Source organism: Poromitra crassiceps, assembly GCF_964638095.1.
Source record: "Poromitra crassiceps genome assembly, chromosome: 23".
Lineage (NCBI taxonomy): Eukaryota > Metazoa > Chordata > Actinopteri > Beryciformes > Melamphaidae > Poromitra > Poromitra crassiceps.
In genome coordinates this window covers 10,680,586-10,696,358 of record NC_139639.1, presented here as the reverse complement: position 1 = coordinate 10,696,358, position 15,773 = coordinate 10,680,586, and the positions used below count along the sequence as shown (strand labels likewise).

General features: G+C 47.8%; 1 protein-coding gene across 3 annotated transcripts in view; it reads right to left on the bottom strand.

The window, feature by feature from the left end:
• Positions 1-15,773, bottom strand: part of dlg1b (discs large MAGUK scaffold protein 1b) — a 143,662-nt gene that overhangs the window by 51,363 nt on the left and 76,526 nt on the right. For all 3 annotated transcript variants that reach the window (XM_083659531.1, XM_083659532.1, XM_083659533.1), the window contains exons 5-6: positions 4,101-4,226; positions 55-108 (exon numbers count right to left, since the gene is read on the bottom strand). In XM_083659531.1, coding sequence (XP_083515657.1) covers positions 55-108; positions 4,101-4,226 — 180 coding nt within the window. The remainder of the gene's footprint in view (positions 1-54; positions 109-4,100; positions 4,227-15,773) is intronic.

Genomic DNA, 15,773 nt, shown 5'->3' with positions numbered 1-15,773 from the left:
AATAATAATAGGGCCAGGTAACAGAAAGGTGAAGGCAGTGTGTTGTGGACTCACGTATGGGGGTGTGTCTGGGCTGTCCGCGTTGACCACCAAAGGCGGAGGGTTGGCCTGCAGAGGGAGACAGAGCACAGCACCGCGCATCACCTTATGTTCAGACCTTACAGTGGGCCAAATTCTTCCGGGTCCTTTTAACACTTCCAGCGGTCACGGCGCAAAATAAGAGAGTTGTTTTTGGAGCGGACAGTGGAGGGGATAAAATAAAGAACGTAGCCTACTACTTTGAGCCGGTACACAGCAAGCAAGCGAGTATCCACTGTTAGCCAGGTCAGATAACGTTATCGTCGACAATGACGAGCACTTTCTTGTAAAACATACCTGGACTCCAACAAAGAAAGCTTCAGATAGTTTTCTCTCCTCCGAGCGCTCGAGCCACTTAACGTCAATAAGACCCACATACGTTAACGTAATTCCCTGGAATGCGAGACTTAACGAGCCAGTTACATGGCGTTGCATTCTTAGACATTGCCGTTTGCTTTTATTTGGTATGTTACATACAATTGGCTAAATTATTAGTTAATTCAGAGTTAGATGATATTGGAGCAGCGCAGCCATTTTTTATTTTATTTTATTATTATTTTTAGCCGGAAGTTTTGAGACGGCCACACAACCGGGTCAAATGGGCGTGGCTACATAAGGTGAATAGAGTACCGCAGAGATGACGTATTTTTGTAGTCAGAACGCGTAAGTCCCGGACTTCCGGGTTCTTCACTGTTTCTGCCTATGGGATTTCTGAATGGGTTTTTGGCGCGATGCTTCAAATGAGGTCTGTGGTTAACGCAAGCTTATTCAAACGCGAACCAGTGTTCAGCGAGATAATCTTCACACATGAGGACCACTTTCATGAGTTTTGAAGCGTAAATGCGAGCCCTAGAAGTACAAAGCTCATGCTAAGCTAATCCAGAACTACACACAGTGTCACATAGGCTTCCACGTCACGTCACCACTCAACCTGGAGTGTTGTTGATGTGTGCACTGATTACCCCGGCCTGAACCAGGTGAGGGAAAGAGAATTTCCGTGTTCGTCCTTTGAAGTGATGACGTTATTGACGTATAATATACCCCCGTCGACTCAACAGTGTAGTCTCATTTAGCCGTTTGCTAGCTAGCTGCCCTTTTAACGGCACGTAAAAGCTTCAAAACTCATAAAAGTGGTCCTCATGTGTGAAGATTATCCTGCTGAACACTGGTTCGCATTTGAATAAGCTTGCGTTAACCACAGACCTCATTTGAAGCATCGCGCCAAAAACCCATTCAGAAATCCCATAGGCGAAAACATTGAAGGACCAGGAAGTGTTAAGGTCCTTACACATCAAGAGCGATGCGAATATACGGCACAAAATTGCGATGCGAGTTTTGACCCACCTGTCAATCACAGCCACAGATGTGTACACGTCGGAAGCGAATTTCTGAAAAATCGAACGTGGTTCGAAAAAATAAACACCGCAATAACGCTCAGCGAAACATCGCCGTCGGTATGCACGGTTGCATTGACTGATATAGGTTCGGAAAATATTATTGACGTGCGAATTAATCGCACGAAAAAAACGTGCTCGGTGTGTAAGGACCTTTAGCATCCATGTTTTCTGGACTCATTCCTGCGGCTCTCTATTGACATCATCTCAGCTCGCCCACTCTGACATCATCTCAGGTGACATCATCTCAGCTCATCCACTGTGACATCATCTCAGGTGACATCATCTCAGGTCGCCCACAAAACAAACACATCCCTCCAAAGAAAACAGCTGAACTCCACTCCGCCCACGTCTGAAGCTGTTAAAAGCCCCGCCCCCCTGCCCAGCCCCCAGCATGCAGCAGCAGTGGAGCCAGTGTTGTAGTCAAGTCACTATATCTCGAGTCCCCAGTGTTCCAGTCCGAGTCCCTAAAGAGTGTGAGTCAAGCCCCCGTTACCTGAGTCTGAGTCTGGAGTTACTGAAGCGTGTCTGTCTGCCCTGGTGTGAAATGGAATCATGTCACAGTATTAATATAGTGATCAACATCATGCCAAATTAGTCTCCTACTTCCGAGTCTGAATGCATGAATGCTCGAGTCCAAGTCATCAGTGCTGAAGTCCAAGTGGAGTCACGAGTCATGACTCATGACTCGAGTCTGAGTGCTACAACACTGATCCTGTGAGGTGCCTGTGGGTCCTGGCAGCTTGATACCAGTCCCCCCCCTCGAGTCCAAGTCATCAGTGGTGAAGTCCACGTGGAGTCAGAAGTCCTGAAATGGAGTGTGAGTCCTGGACTGACTTACTGTCCTCATGATGCTGTGGAGAGACTGAGGCTCAGAGAGGAGGTGATCAGATTAGCAGAGCGGAGCACAGCACGCAACACATACAGCTTCCCCTCCACCCCTCCTCTCTCTCTCTCTCTCATTCATTCATTATCTCTCTCTCTCTCTCTCTCTCTCTCTCATTCATTCATTCATTATCTCTCTCTCTCTCTCTCATTCATTCATTATCTCTCTCTCTCTCTCTCTCTCATTCATTCTCTCTCTGTCTCGCTCGCTCAGTTTCTGCCGGGGAAGAAAGGCAGATGGGCTCTTTAGGGTCAAATGGGGGAAGTGTAGCATTCCTGCTATCTGTTTCACTCTGTCTACCCCTCTCTCTCTGTGTCTACCTATCTCTCTGTGTGTGTCTACCTCTCTCTCTCTCTCTCTCTCTCTCTGTCTACCTCTCTCTCTCTCTCTGTGTCTACATATCTCTCTGTGTGTGTCTACCTCTCTCTCTCTCTCTCTCTCTCTGTCTACCTCTCTCTCTCTCTCTGTGTCTACATATCTCTCTGTGTGTGTCTACCTCTCTCTCTCTCTCTCTCTCTCTCTGTGTCTACCTCTCTCTCTCTCTCTGTGTCTACCTATCTCTCTGTGTGTGTCTACCTCTCTCTCTCTCTCTCTCTCTCTGTGTCTACCTATCTCTCTGTGTGTGTCTACCTCTCTCTCTCTCTCTCTCTCTCTCTCTCTGTGTGTGTGTCTACCTCTCTCTCTCTCTCTGTGTCTACCTATCTCTCTGTGTGTGTCTACCTCTCTCTCTCTCTCTCTCTCTCTCTCTCTGTGTGTGGCTACCTCTCTCTCTCTCTCTCTCTCTGTGTCTACCTCTCTCTCTCTCTCTCTCTCTCTCTGTGTCTACCTCTCTCTCTCTCTGTGTGTCTACCTCTCTCTCTCTGTGTGTCTACCTCTCTCTCTCTCCGTCTACTTCTATCCATCTCATACACTCTCTCTCTCTCCCTCTCTCTCTCTCTGTCTGTGTCTACCTCTCTCTCCCTCTCTCTCTCTCTTACACTCTCCCTCTCTCTCTCTGTCTACTTCTCTCTCTGTCTACCTCTCTCTCCCTCTCTCTCTTACTCTCTCTCTCTCTCTGTCTAGTTCCCTCTCTCTCTGTGTGTGTCTACCTCTCTCTCTCTCTCTCTCTCTGATCTCCTCACTTCAGAGCCACAGCAGGATGGCAGAGATGGAAAACTAAAATAAATAACAGCAACATAAACAAGGTCAATATGGTTCAATCTATAGAGTGAATCACCATGTTTGTTACAATATAGAGGAGAAGAGAGATGGCCTTCTCTTCTCTCTATCATCAATCAAATGCATCAATAATCAATCAATCAGGTGCGTGTCAATCAAAAGAGCAGGCTGCAGTATATCCGCCGGCCACCTGGATACAGCTGAAAACAGGCTGTAAATGACGTCTTTTCAAGTCAACTTGACATCTCAGGGCTTGTGGAGACTTGATTAGGCCAGGTGAGCAGTATGGAAGCATTTTCCATTGATTCTTTTACGTTTTTGCTCGTGTTAACTGGCGTAGGCTAAGTACCAATAACCGGACAATCGGACAAATAGAGAAATCTACCAAAATGGTGGCATGTTCCTTTAACGACCGTAATAACGAGTACATATTTAAACATTACAGTTATAACAGAAAGAAAGAAACAAGTTTGCCAATATCTCAGTTGTCGACCCGGAAGTGACTTTTGTTGTCGCCGCGACATCACAGTGATTCAGTCTATAGATGAACAAAGCAGATGCAAACAGGAAGTGGATGAAGAGACCTGTGAGGTTGGTGGGATGAGGGCGGTCTCCGGGGTGACGGGTGAGACGGGTGTCACGGGGGGAGAGGGGGGCGGGGCCTCCGGGGTGACGGGTGAGACGGGGGGAGAGGAGGGCGGGGCCTCTGCCTGCTGAACAATAGCATGGTGAGGGGTCAAAGGTCACACACACAAGCAAGGCAACACACAGCAACAGCAGCACGAGTGCAGGGGGGAGGAGGGCGTGTGCGTGTCCATGATGAGACCAGGCTTCAGCAGTGTGTGTATGTGTGTGTGTGTGCGCATGTCAGGCAGACAGAGAGTCACGGGTTCGAGTCCTGAGTCCTCTACCTGCTCTCTGATTGGACCTCGCTCTAAATAAAAGCACAGGCAAATTTTCATGGTTTGTTTTGATGCTGCCGAGTGCCGGGTGGGCGGGGTTTCTGCCACACAGGACAGAGAGGCAGGCCAATCACAGGACGTCAATTTATCCCACTTTGTTGATTGACAGCTTACGGTCCTGATGTGGTAAACCCCGCCCATCTGCTACTCCAAGAAGATTAGAGCAATACTATTTGACCTAGGTCTGCTGTGTGTGTGTGTGTGTGTGTGTGTGTGTGTGTGTGTGTGTTAGGGTGTGTGTGTTAAAACCAAATCCCCCTGGTGGTCTCAGTGGGGGAGGGGCTTCAGCAGATGTCCCTTTCCTTGTTGTCTGGGACAGCAGAGATGTGACATGGAGGCATGTCGGTAGCACTTCACATACAGCTGGTTAGCACTGTACCAAAGTGCTAGCTTCTATGTAATAACCATGAGTTAGCACTGTACCAAAGTGCTAGCTTCTATGTAATAACCATGAGTTAGCACTGTACCAAAGTGCTAGCTTCTATGTAATAACCATGAGTTAGCACTGTACCAAAGTGCTAGCTTCTATGTAATAACCATGAGTTAGCACTGTAGCAAAGTGCTAGCTTCTATGTAATAACCATGAGTTAGCACTGTACCAAAGTGCTAGCTTCTATGTAATAACCATGAGTTAGCACTGTACCAAAGTGCTAGCTTCTATGTAATAACCATGAGTTAGCACTGTACCAAAGTGCTAGCTTCTATGTAATAACCATGAGTTAGCACTGTACCAAAGTGCTAGCTTCTATGTAATAACCATGAGTTAGCACTGTACCAAAGTGCTAGCTTCTATGTAATAACCATGACAAAATAACAAAGTGCTAGCTTATATGTAATAACCATGAGTTAGCACTGTACCAAAGTGCTAGCTTATATGTAATAACCATGACAAAATAACAAAGTGCTAGCTTATATGTAATAACCATGAGTTAGCACTGTACCAAAGTGCTAGCTTCTATGTAATAACCATGAGTTAGCACTGTACCAAAGTGCTAGCTTCTATGTAATAACCATGAGTTAGCACTGTAGCAAAGTGCTAGCTTCTATGTAATAACCATGAGTTAGCACTGTACCAAAGTGCTAGCTTCTATGTAATAACCATGAGTTAGCACTGTACCAAAGTGCTAGCTTCTATGTAATAACCATGAGTTAGCACTAGGGGTGTCACGATACACTCAGTTCACGATACGATACGTATCACGATACTGGGTTCACGATAACGATACGATACGATACGATTTTAACAATATTTTTTTAAACTTGAATAATGACAATATATGACTGGAAAAGTAGTATTTTATTTGAAATGCACAAATACAAAACATGCTGTTGTGGGAAATTGTTATTACAATAACAACTAGAAAAAACATGAGATTGGAGATAAGGCTTATCTTGAAATAGAATGAGTTACACCGTCACTTAGATTTACTTTGAACTAAAAGGTTTCTCAGCAGTATAAATTCTCATTATGCATCTTCAGTTTTTCTTCAAACTCAAACAACAAGACTTTTCTTAATCTATTTTTTATGCATCTTCAGTTTTTCCTGTCAAGTAAACAGTTTTGCCAGAAACTCAATTGAATGGTTTCTCTCCTGTATAACTTCTCATGTGTCTCTTCAGAGACTTGTTCAACTGAACTACTTTCCACACATTGAACTTCAACAAACAAAGACGTTTCTTAGTCTATTTTTTTTTTGCGATATGAGATTTCATCTCAACGATACATATCGTGACGTTTTACTATCGCGAAATTTCGTGGGACGATATATTGTGACACCCCTAGTTAGCACTGTACCAAAGTGCTAGCTTCTATGTAATAACCATGAGTTAGCACTGTACCAAAGTGCTAGCTTCTATGTAATAACCATGAGTTAGCACTGTACCAAAGTGCTAGCTTCTATGTAATAACCATGAGTTAGCACTGTACCAAAGTGCTAGCTTCTATGTAATAACCATGAGTTAGCACTGTACCAAAGTGCTAGCTTCTATGTAATAACCATGAGTTAGCACTGTACCAAAGTGCTAGCTTCTATGTAATAACCATGAGTTAGCACTGTACCAAAGTGCTAGCTTCTATGTAATAACCATGAGTTAGCACTGTACCAAAGTGCTAGCTTCTATGTAATAACCATGACAAAATAACAAAGTGCTAGCTTATATGTAATAACCATGAGTTAGCACTGTACCAAAGTGCTAGCTTCTATGTAATAACCATGACAAAATAACAAAGTGCTAGCTTATATGTAATAACCATGAGTTAGCACTGTACCAAAGTGCTAGCTTCTATGTAATAACCATGAGTTAGCACTGTACCAAAGTGCTAGCTTCTATGTAATAACCATGAGTTAGCACTGTACCAAAGTGCTAGCTTCTATGTAATAACCATGAGTTAGCACTGTACCAAAGTGCTAGCTTCTATGTAATAACCATGACAAAATAACAAAGTGCTAGCTTCTATGTAATAACCATGAGTTAGCACTGTAGCAAAGTGCTAGCTTCTATGTAATAACCATGAGTTAGCACTGTAGCAAAGTGCTAACTTCTATGTAATAACCATGAGTTAGCACTGTAGCAAAGTGCTAGCTAGCTTCTATGTAATAACAATGAGTTAGCACTGTACCAAAGTGCTAGCTTCTATGTAATAACCATGACAAAATAACAAAGTGCTAGCTTCTATGTAATAACCATGAGTTAGCACTGTAGCAAAGTGCTAGCTTCTATGTAATAACCGTGAGTTAGCACTGTAGCAAAGTGCTAGCTAGCTTCTATGTAATAACCATGAGTTAGCACTGTACCAAAGTGCTAGCTTCTATGTAATAACCATGACTTAGAGCTGCAAAATGCTAATTAAGTTTCCACTTAATTTGATGTCATTAGTAGATTAAGCGAAAACGTCTAAAGACATAGGGATTACCTGGACGAGCCCCCAGAGCTAGCTAGCTCTCTTGGGGTTGCGGTTTACCCCGCTAGCCGGGCGCTTCTCGCTCATACTGAGCATAACATTTCCCTCATAGAGCAGCTTCCCCCTCTCGTGGCTACGTCTTAAAAGAGGATTTACCTGGGGCAGAAACTTGAAGTGAAGACCCTATCTATATATATATCTATATCTATATAGATATATATATATATATCCGATGCCTAACATCCTCTTCATCTAAATAAAGACCCTATCTATCTATCCGATGCCTAACATCCTCTTCATCTAAATCACAGATGATGCCGCTTCCAACTTGTTGCATAAAATCCACTCTTACGTCTTTGATATCAAAAAGTCCTTCATGCAATACCATTCAGGAAGTGTGGGGGGCAGTAGTGTAAACACAGCTGTCCGTACTCGACTCAATCACTATTTTCAAGTCTTCTTGAAAACCGCATCATGTTCATTTTGTAAATGATGGTCCAATCTAGAGTAAGATAGACAACAGAAAAGAGCAGAGCAGTCTAGAGAGAGAGTGGTGTCAACAGTAAAGAGCAGAGCAGTCTAGAGAGAGAGTGGTGTCAACAGTAAAGAGCAGAGCAGTCTAGAGAGAGAGTGGAGTCAACAGTAAAGAGCAGAGCAGTCTAGAGTGAGAGTGGTGTCAACAGATAAGAGCAGAGCAGTCTAGAGAGAGAGTGGTGTCAACAGTAAAGAGCAGAGCAGTCTAGAGAGAGTGGAGTCAACAGTAAAGAGCAGAGCAGTCTAGAGAGAGAGTGGTGTCAACAGATAAGAGCAGAGCAGTCTAGAGAGAGAGTGGTGTCAACAGTAAAGAGCAGAGCAGTCTAGAGAGAGAGTGGTGTCAACAGTAAAGAGCAGAGCAGTCTAGCGAGAGAGTGGTGTCAACAGTAAAGAGCAGAGCAGTCTAGAGAGAGAGTGGTGTCAACAGTAAAGAGCAGAGCAGTCTAGAGAGAGAGTGGTGTCAACAGTAAAGAGCAGAGCAGTCTAGAGAGAGAGTGGTGTCAACAGTAAAGAGCAGAGCAGTCTAGAGAGAGAGTGGTGTCAACAGTAAAGAGCAGAGCAGTCTAGAGAGAGAGTGGTGTCAACAGTAAAGAGCAGAGCAGTCTAGCGAGAGAGTGGTGTCAACAGTAAAGAGCAGAGCAGTCTAGCGAGAGAGTGGTGTCAACAGTAAAGAGCAGAGCAGTCTAGAGAGAGAGTGGTGTCAACAGTAAAGAGCAGAGCAGTCTAGAGAGAGAGTGGAGTCAACAGTAAAGAGCAGAGCAGTCTAGCGAGAGAGTGGTGTCAACAGTAAAGAGCAGAGCAGTCTAGAGAGAGAGTGGAGTCAACAGTAAAGAGCAGAGCAGTCTAGCGAGAGAGTGGTGTCAACAGTAAAGAGCAGAGCAGTCTAGAGAGAGAGTGGAGTCAACAGTAAAGAGCAGAGCAGTCTAGAGAGAGAGTGCAGCAGGAAGTGCAGCACTGCTGGGAGGCAGGAAGTGCAGCGCTGCAACAGGAAGTGCAGCACTGCTGGGAGACAGGAAGTGCAGCACTGCTGGGAGACAGGAAGTGCAGCACTGCTGGGAGACAGGAAGTGCAGCGCTGCAACAGGAAGTGCAGCGCTGCAACAGGAAGTGCAGCACTGCTGGGAGGCAGGAAGTGCAGCGCTGCAACAGGAAGTGCAGCACTGCTGGGAGACAGGAAGTGCAGCACTGCTGGGAGGGAGGAAGTGCAGCACTGCTGGGAGACAGGAAGTGCAGCACTGCTGGGAGACAGGAAGTGCAGCACTGCAGCAGGAAGTGCAGCACTGCAACAGGAAGTGCAGCGCTGCAACAGGAAGTGCAGCACTGCTGGGAGGCAGGAAGTGCAGCACTGCAGCAGGAAGTGCAGCACTGCAGCAGGAAGTGCAGCACTGCTGGGAGACAGGAAGTGCAGCGCTGCAGCAGGAAGTGCAGCACTGCTGGGAGACAGGAAGTGCAGCACTGCAGCAGGAAGTGCAGCACTGCAGCAGGAAGTGCAGCACTGCAGCAGGAAGTGCAGCACTGCTGGGAGACAGGAAGTGCAGCGCTGCTGGGAGACAGGAAGTGCAGCGCTGCTGGGAGACAGGAAGTGAGGAAGTGCAGCACTGCTGGGAGACAGGAAGTGCAGCGCTGCTGGGAGACAGGAAGTGCAGCGCTGCTGGGAGACAGGAAGTGCAGCGCTGCAACAGGAAGTGCAGCACTGCTGGGAGACAGGAAGTGCAGCGCTGCAGCAGGAAGTGCAGCGCTGCTGGGAGACAGGAAGTGCAGCGCTGCAGCAGGAAGTGCAGCGCTGCTGGGAGGCTTAATGGCTGTGCTACAGCAGAAGCTAAAATTAGCCCCGCAGATCAATCACATTGATCAGCAGCCCTACTTTCATCACTCAGCAGAGTCTGGGACAACAGGCCTTCATCACAAAACAACACCAGCCGAGGCTGAGGGGGTCCACAGTCAGGACAGAGCACTGGCTGGTCCAGAACAACACACACACACACACAGACACACACACACACACACACACTGACACACACACACACACTGACACACACCGACACTGACACACACACACACTGACACACAACCACACACACTGACACACACCGACACTGACACACACTGACACACAACCACACACACTGACACACACCCACACTGACACACACCCACACTGACACACACACACACACTGACACACACACACACACACTGACACACACACACACACACACTGACACACAACCACACACAAGCAAACCACTGTAGATGTGACTATGACTACATACATATATTTACACTTTACTCAATCAAAAGACACAAGTCATAAAAACTGCCAGGAAAGGACAAAAACGGACAGAAAAATCACAAGACGGACAAAAGAAGAACATGGGTATGTGGAACCTGACTGAGCTACCTTGTTGAAGGTGAAGGAACTGAGCTACCTTGTTGAAGGTGAAGGAACTGAGCTACCTTGTTGAAGGTGAAGGGCAGCCAGGGGATTGGTGCTCGCGTGCTGCAGACTTTAACGGTGCTTTTGGCAGGACTTTTCTTCACGCTGTCGCGCAGGTTGAGGAAGCGGCTGCGGGCGCGGCACGATGCGGGCAGGGTGCAGGTGCTGAAGGAGGCCAGGGTCGCCCGGGCGGGCGGGGTGCCCGGCTGGGGCTGCGGCTGGGAAGCCAACGTTAGCTGCTGGGACGCTAACGCTAGCTGCTGCGACGCGAATGTTAGCTGCTGCTGCTGCTGCTTCTGTTGTTTTTGGTGGAGCTCGATGGCGTGCTGCCTCTGGAGCGGGTGCAGGTGAGCGAGGGACTCCTGGAGGTTGATGTTGACGCGCGGGTGAATGGCGGGGGCCTTGGAGCTGTGCTCCTGCCTTGGGTAATGTGATGTCATTTCCCTTCCCGCTGACCGGACCAATGAAGAAGAAGAATGGAGGATCCCCGCTGACCGGACCAATGAAGAAGAAGAATGGAGGATCCCCGGCCGGCAGCGGCCAGACGGCGACTAAACCAGCGATCTCAGCTCGTCGTTCTCTGTGCCGATCCTGTTACTCAGGCTTCAACACCCTGCGCCAGTGTACAGAACCACACACACTCTCTCTCTCTCTCTCTCTCTCTCTCTGTGTGATGTACAGTACCACACACACACTCTCTCTCTCTCTCTCTCTCTGTGTGTGATGTACAGTACCACACACACACACTCTCTCTCTCTGTGATGTACAGTACCACACACTCTCTCTCTCTCTCTCTGTGTGTGATGTACAGTACCACACACACACTCTCTCTCTCTGTGATGTACAGTACCACACACTCTCTCTCTCTCTCTCTCTCTCTCTCTGTGTGATGTACAGTACCACACACACTCTCTCTCTCTCTCTCTGTGTGATGTACAGTACCACACACACACTCTCTCTCTCTCTCTCTCTGTGTGATGTACAGTACCACACACACTCTCTCTCTCTCTCTCTCTCTCTCTGTGTGATGTACAGTACCACACACACTCTCTCTCTCTCTCTCTGTGTGATGTACAGTACCACACACACACTCTCTCTCTCTCTCTCTCTCTCTGTGTGATGTACAGTACCACACACACACTCTCTCTCTCTCTCTCTCTCTGTGTGTGATGTACAGTACCACACACACACTCTCTCTCTCTCTCTCTGTGATGTACAGTACCACACACTCTCTCTCTCTCTCTCTCTGTGTGTGATGTACAGTACCACACACACACACACTCTCTCTCTCTCTCTCTGTGATGTACAGTACCACACACTCTCTCTCTCTCTCTCTCTCTCTCTCTGTGTGTGATGTACAGTACCACACACACACACTCTCTCTCTCTCTCTCTGTGATGGACAGTACCACACACTCTCTCTCTGTGTGTGATGTACAGTACCACACACTCTCTCTCTCTCTCTCTGTGATGTACAGTACCACACACTCTCTCTCTCTCTCTCTGTGTGTGATGTACAGTACCACACACTCTCTCTCTCTCTCTCTCTGTGTGATGTACAGTACCACACACTCTCTCTCTCTCTCTCTGTGTGTGATGTACAGTACCACACACTCTCTCTCTCTCTCTCTCTGTGTGATGTACAGTACCACACACTCTCTCTCTCTCTCTCTCTGTGTGATGTACAGTACCACACACTCTCTCTCTCTCTCTCTCTGTGTGTGATGTACAGTACCACACACTCTCTCTCTCTCTCTCTGTGTGTGATGTACAGTACCACACACTCTCTCTCTCTCTCTCTCTCTCTCTCTCTGTGATGTACAGTACCACACACTCTCTCTCTCTCTCTCTGTGTGTGATGTACAGTACCACACACTCTCTCTCTCTCTCTCTCTCTCTCTCTCTGTGATGTACAGTACCACACACTCTCTCTCTCTCTCTCTGTGTGATGTACAGTACCACACACTCTCTCTCTCTCATCTTCTCTCATTCTCCTGCCAATTAACAGGCTCCAGTGAGCAAGGCACATGTCAACACGCCCGGGGGGAGGCCCGCTCGCAACCATGAATAATCGATGTGTGGGCCGCCACCACACACACACACACACACACACACACACACACACACACACACACACACACACACGGGTGTGATGAGGACTCCCGGACGACAGCGGCGAGCAGGAAGCCACAGCAGCCGGCCTGCAACTAACCATGATTTTCAATGTTCACACAATGGTGAAAAATGTGAACCAGCTGGCGAGCCCACACAGCGGGCGAGCTGGCGAGCCCACACAGCAGGCGAGCTGGCGAGCCCACGCAGCAGGCGAGCCTAGGAATCGAGCGCGTGAGATGCTTAGTACATACATATATACATTTATTTATTTATTTACTCATGTTATTTTTTCCAAATTTTAGGCGACCCCACTTGGGGTCGCGACCCCAAGGTTGGGACCCACTGGCATACAGTACACACACACACACACAGCATACAGTACACACACACAGCATACAGTACACACACACAGCATACAGTACACATACACAGCATACAGTACACACACACAGCATACAGTAGTATACACACACAGCAAACAGTACACACACACACAGCAGACAGTAGTATACACACACAGCATACAGTACACACACACAGCATACAGTAGTATACACACACAGCATACAGTACACACACACAGCATACAGTACACACACACAGCATACAGTACACACACACAGCATACAGTAGTATACACACACAGCATACAGTACACACACACAGCATACAGTAGTATACACACACAGCAAACAGTACACACACACAGCAGACAGTAGTATACACACACAGCATACAGTACACACACACAGCATACAGTAGTATACACACACAGCATACAGTACACACACACAGCATACAGTAGTATACACACACAGCAAACAGTACACACACACAGCAGACAGTAGTATACACACACAGCATACAGTACACACACACAGCATACAGTAGTATACACACACAGCATACAGTACACACACACAGCATACAGTAGTATACACACACAGCAAACAGTACACACACACAGCAGACAGTAGTATACACACACAGCATACAGTACACACACACAGCATACAGTAGTATACACACACAGCATACAGTACACACACACAGCATACAGTAGTATACACACACAGCAGCCTCTCTCTCTCTGCACCAGTCTAAAGCAGAGCCTGGCTCGCTCGCCCATCCACCGCCCCGACACCCATTGTTCCTAAACGCTGATGGAGGAGAGAGGCTTTCAAACCTATTGATCTGAACCCATGTTGCTGCTGCAGATATCAATAAGTCAGGGAGCTGCTGTGTCTGACTGTACTGTACGCCTGCTGTGTCTGACTGTACGCCTGCTGTGTCTGACTGTACACCTGCTGTGTCTGACTGTACTGTACACCTGCTGTGTCTGACTGTACTGTACGCCTGCTGTGTCTGACTGTACACCTGCTGTGTCTGACTGTACTGTACGCCTGCTGTGTCTGACTGTACACCTGCTGTGTCTGACTGTACTGTACGCCTGCTGTGTCTGACTGTACACCTGCTGTGTCTGACTGTACTGTACGCCTGCTGTGTCTGACTGTACACCTGCTGTGTCTGACTGTACTGTACGCCTGCTGTGTCTGACTGTACACCTGCTGTGTCTGACTGTACTGTACGCCTGCTGTGTCTGACTGTACACCTGCTGTGTCTGACTGTACTGTACGCCTGCTGTGTCTGACTGTACACCTGCTGTGTCTGACTGTACTGTACGCCTGCTGTGTCTGACTGTACACCTGCTGTGTCTGACTGTACACCTGCTGTGTCTGACTGTACTGTACACCTGCTGTGTCTGACTGTACGCCTGCTGTGTCTGACTGTACTGTACGCCTGCTGTGTCTGACTGTACACCTGCTGTGTCTGACTGTACTGTACGCCTGCTGTGTCTGACTGTACTGTACGCCTGCTGTGTCTGACTGTACACCTGCTGTGTCTGACTGTACTGTACGCCTGCTGTGTGACTGTACTGTACGCCTGCTGTGTCTGACTGTACACCTGCTGTGTCTGACTGTACTGTACGCCTGCTGTGTCTGACTGTACTGTACGCCTGCTGTGTCTGACTGTACACCTGCTGTGTCTGACTGTACTGTACGCCTGCTGTGTCTGACTGTACACCTGCTGTGTCTGACTGTACACCTGCTGTGTCTGACTGTACGCCTGCTGTGTCTGACTGTACACCTGCTGTGTCTGACTGTACACCTGCTGTGTCTGACTGTACGCCTGCTGTGTCTGACTGTACGCCTGCTGTGTCTGACTGTACACCTGCTGTGTCTGACTGTACGCCTGCTGTGTCTGACTGTACACCTGCTGTGTCTGACTGTACGCCTGCTGTGTCTGACTGTACGCCTGCTGTGTCTGACTGTACACCTGCTGTGTCTGACTGTACACCTGCTGTGTCTGACTGTACACCTGCTGTGTCTGACTGTACACCTGCTGTGTCTGACTGTACACCTGCTGTGTCTGACTGTACACCTGCTCTGTCTGACTGTACACCTGCTCTGTCTGACTGTACGCCTGCTGTGTCTGACTGTACACCTGCTCTGTCTGACTGTACACCTGCTCTGTCTGACTGTACGCCTGCTGTGTCTGACTGTACGCCTGCTGTGTCTGACTGTACTGTACACCTGCTGTGTCTGACTGTACACCTGCTCTGTCTGACTGTACACCTGCTCTGTCTGACTGTACGCCTGCTGTGTCTGACTGTACGCCTGCTGTGTCTGACTGTACTGTACACCTGCTGTGTCTGACTGTACGCCTGCTGTGTCTGACTGTACACCTGCTGTGTCTGACTGTACACCTGCTGTGTCTGACTGTATGCCTGCATTGTTGCAGACAGGCCTACATGTAGCTGCGTTACATGACATGACGCAGGACAACAGGACTGAATACATCATAAGGGCCTGTGTCCACCTAGCGTCTTTTTCCGACGTTAAACGATGGGAGTGCGCTGGGAAGCGCTGATCTCGGCACACAATATAACAAGGAAGCAGTCTGAAACTAACGTTAGCTCAGTGCGGTAGTAGCTTGATAGCTGACAGCTAACATTAGCAAACAACACACATAGTGATTTAGCTCAACACTCACCAGAAATATTAAGTGTCTAGCCAATCTGCTCCCACAATTGAGCCTTTCTGTCTCTGTTGCGATAGTTTTTTCATATGATTAGTTGCCAGAAAAGGAGCACCCAACACCAGCGTCTTTCTGAAAAGTTAAAATAATTTCAGCTGGAAGCGCTGGGAGCGCTGGGAGTCGGGCGCACAAAAACACCGAGCACTCTGAAAATACACGCTGGACGCAGCGCACTTTCTCTAGACGTCCGTGTGCGCTCGCATACGCTCT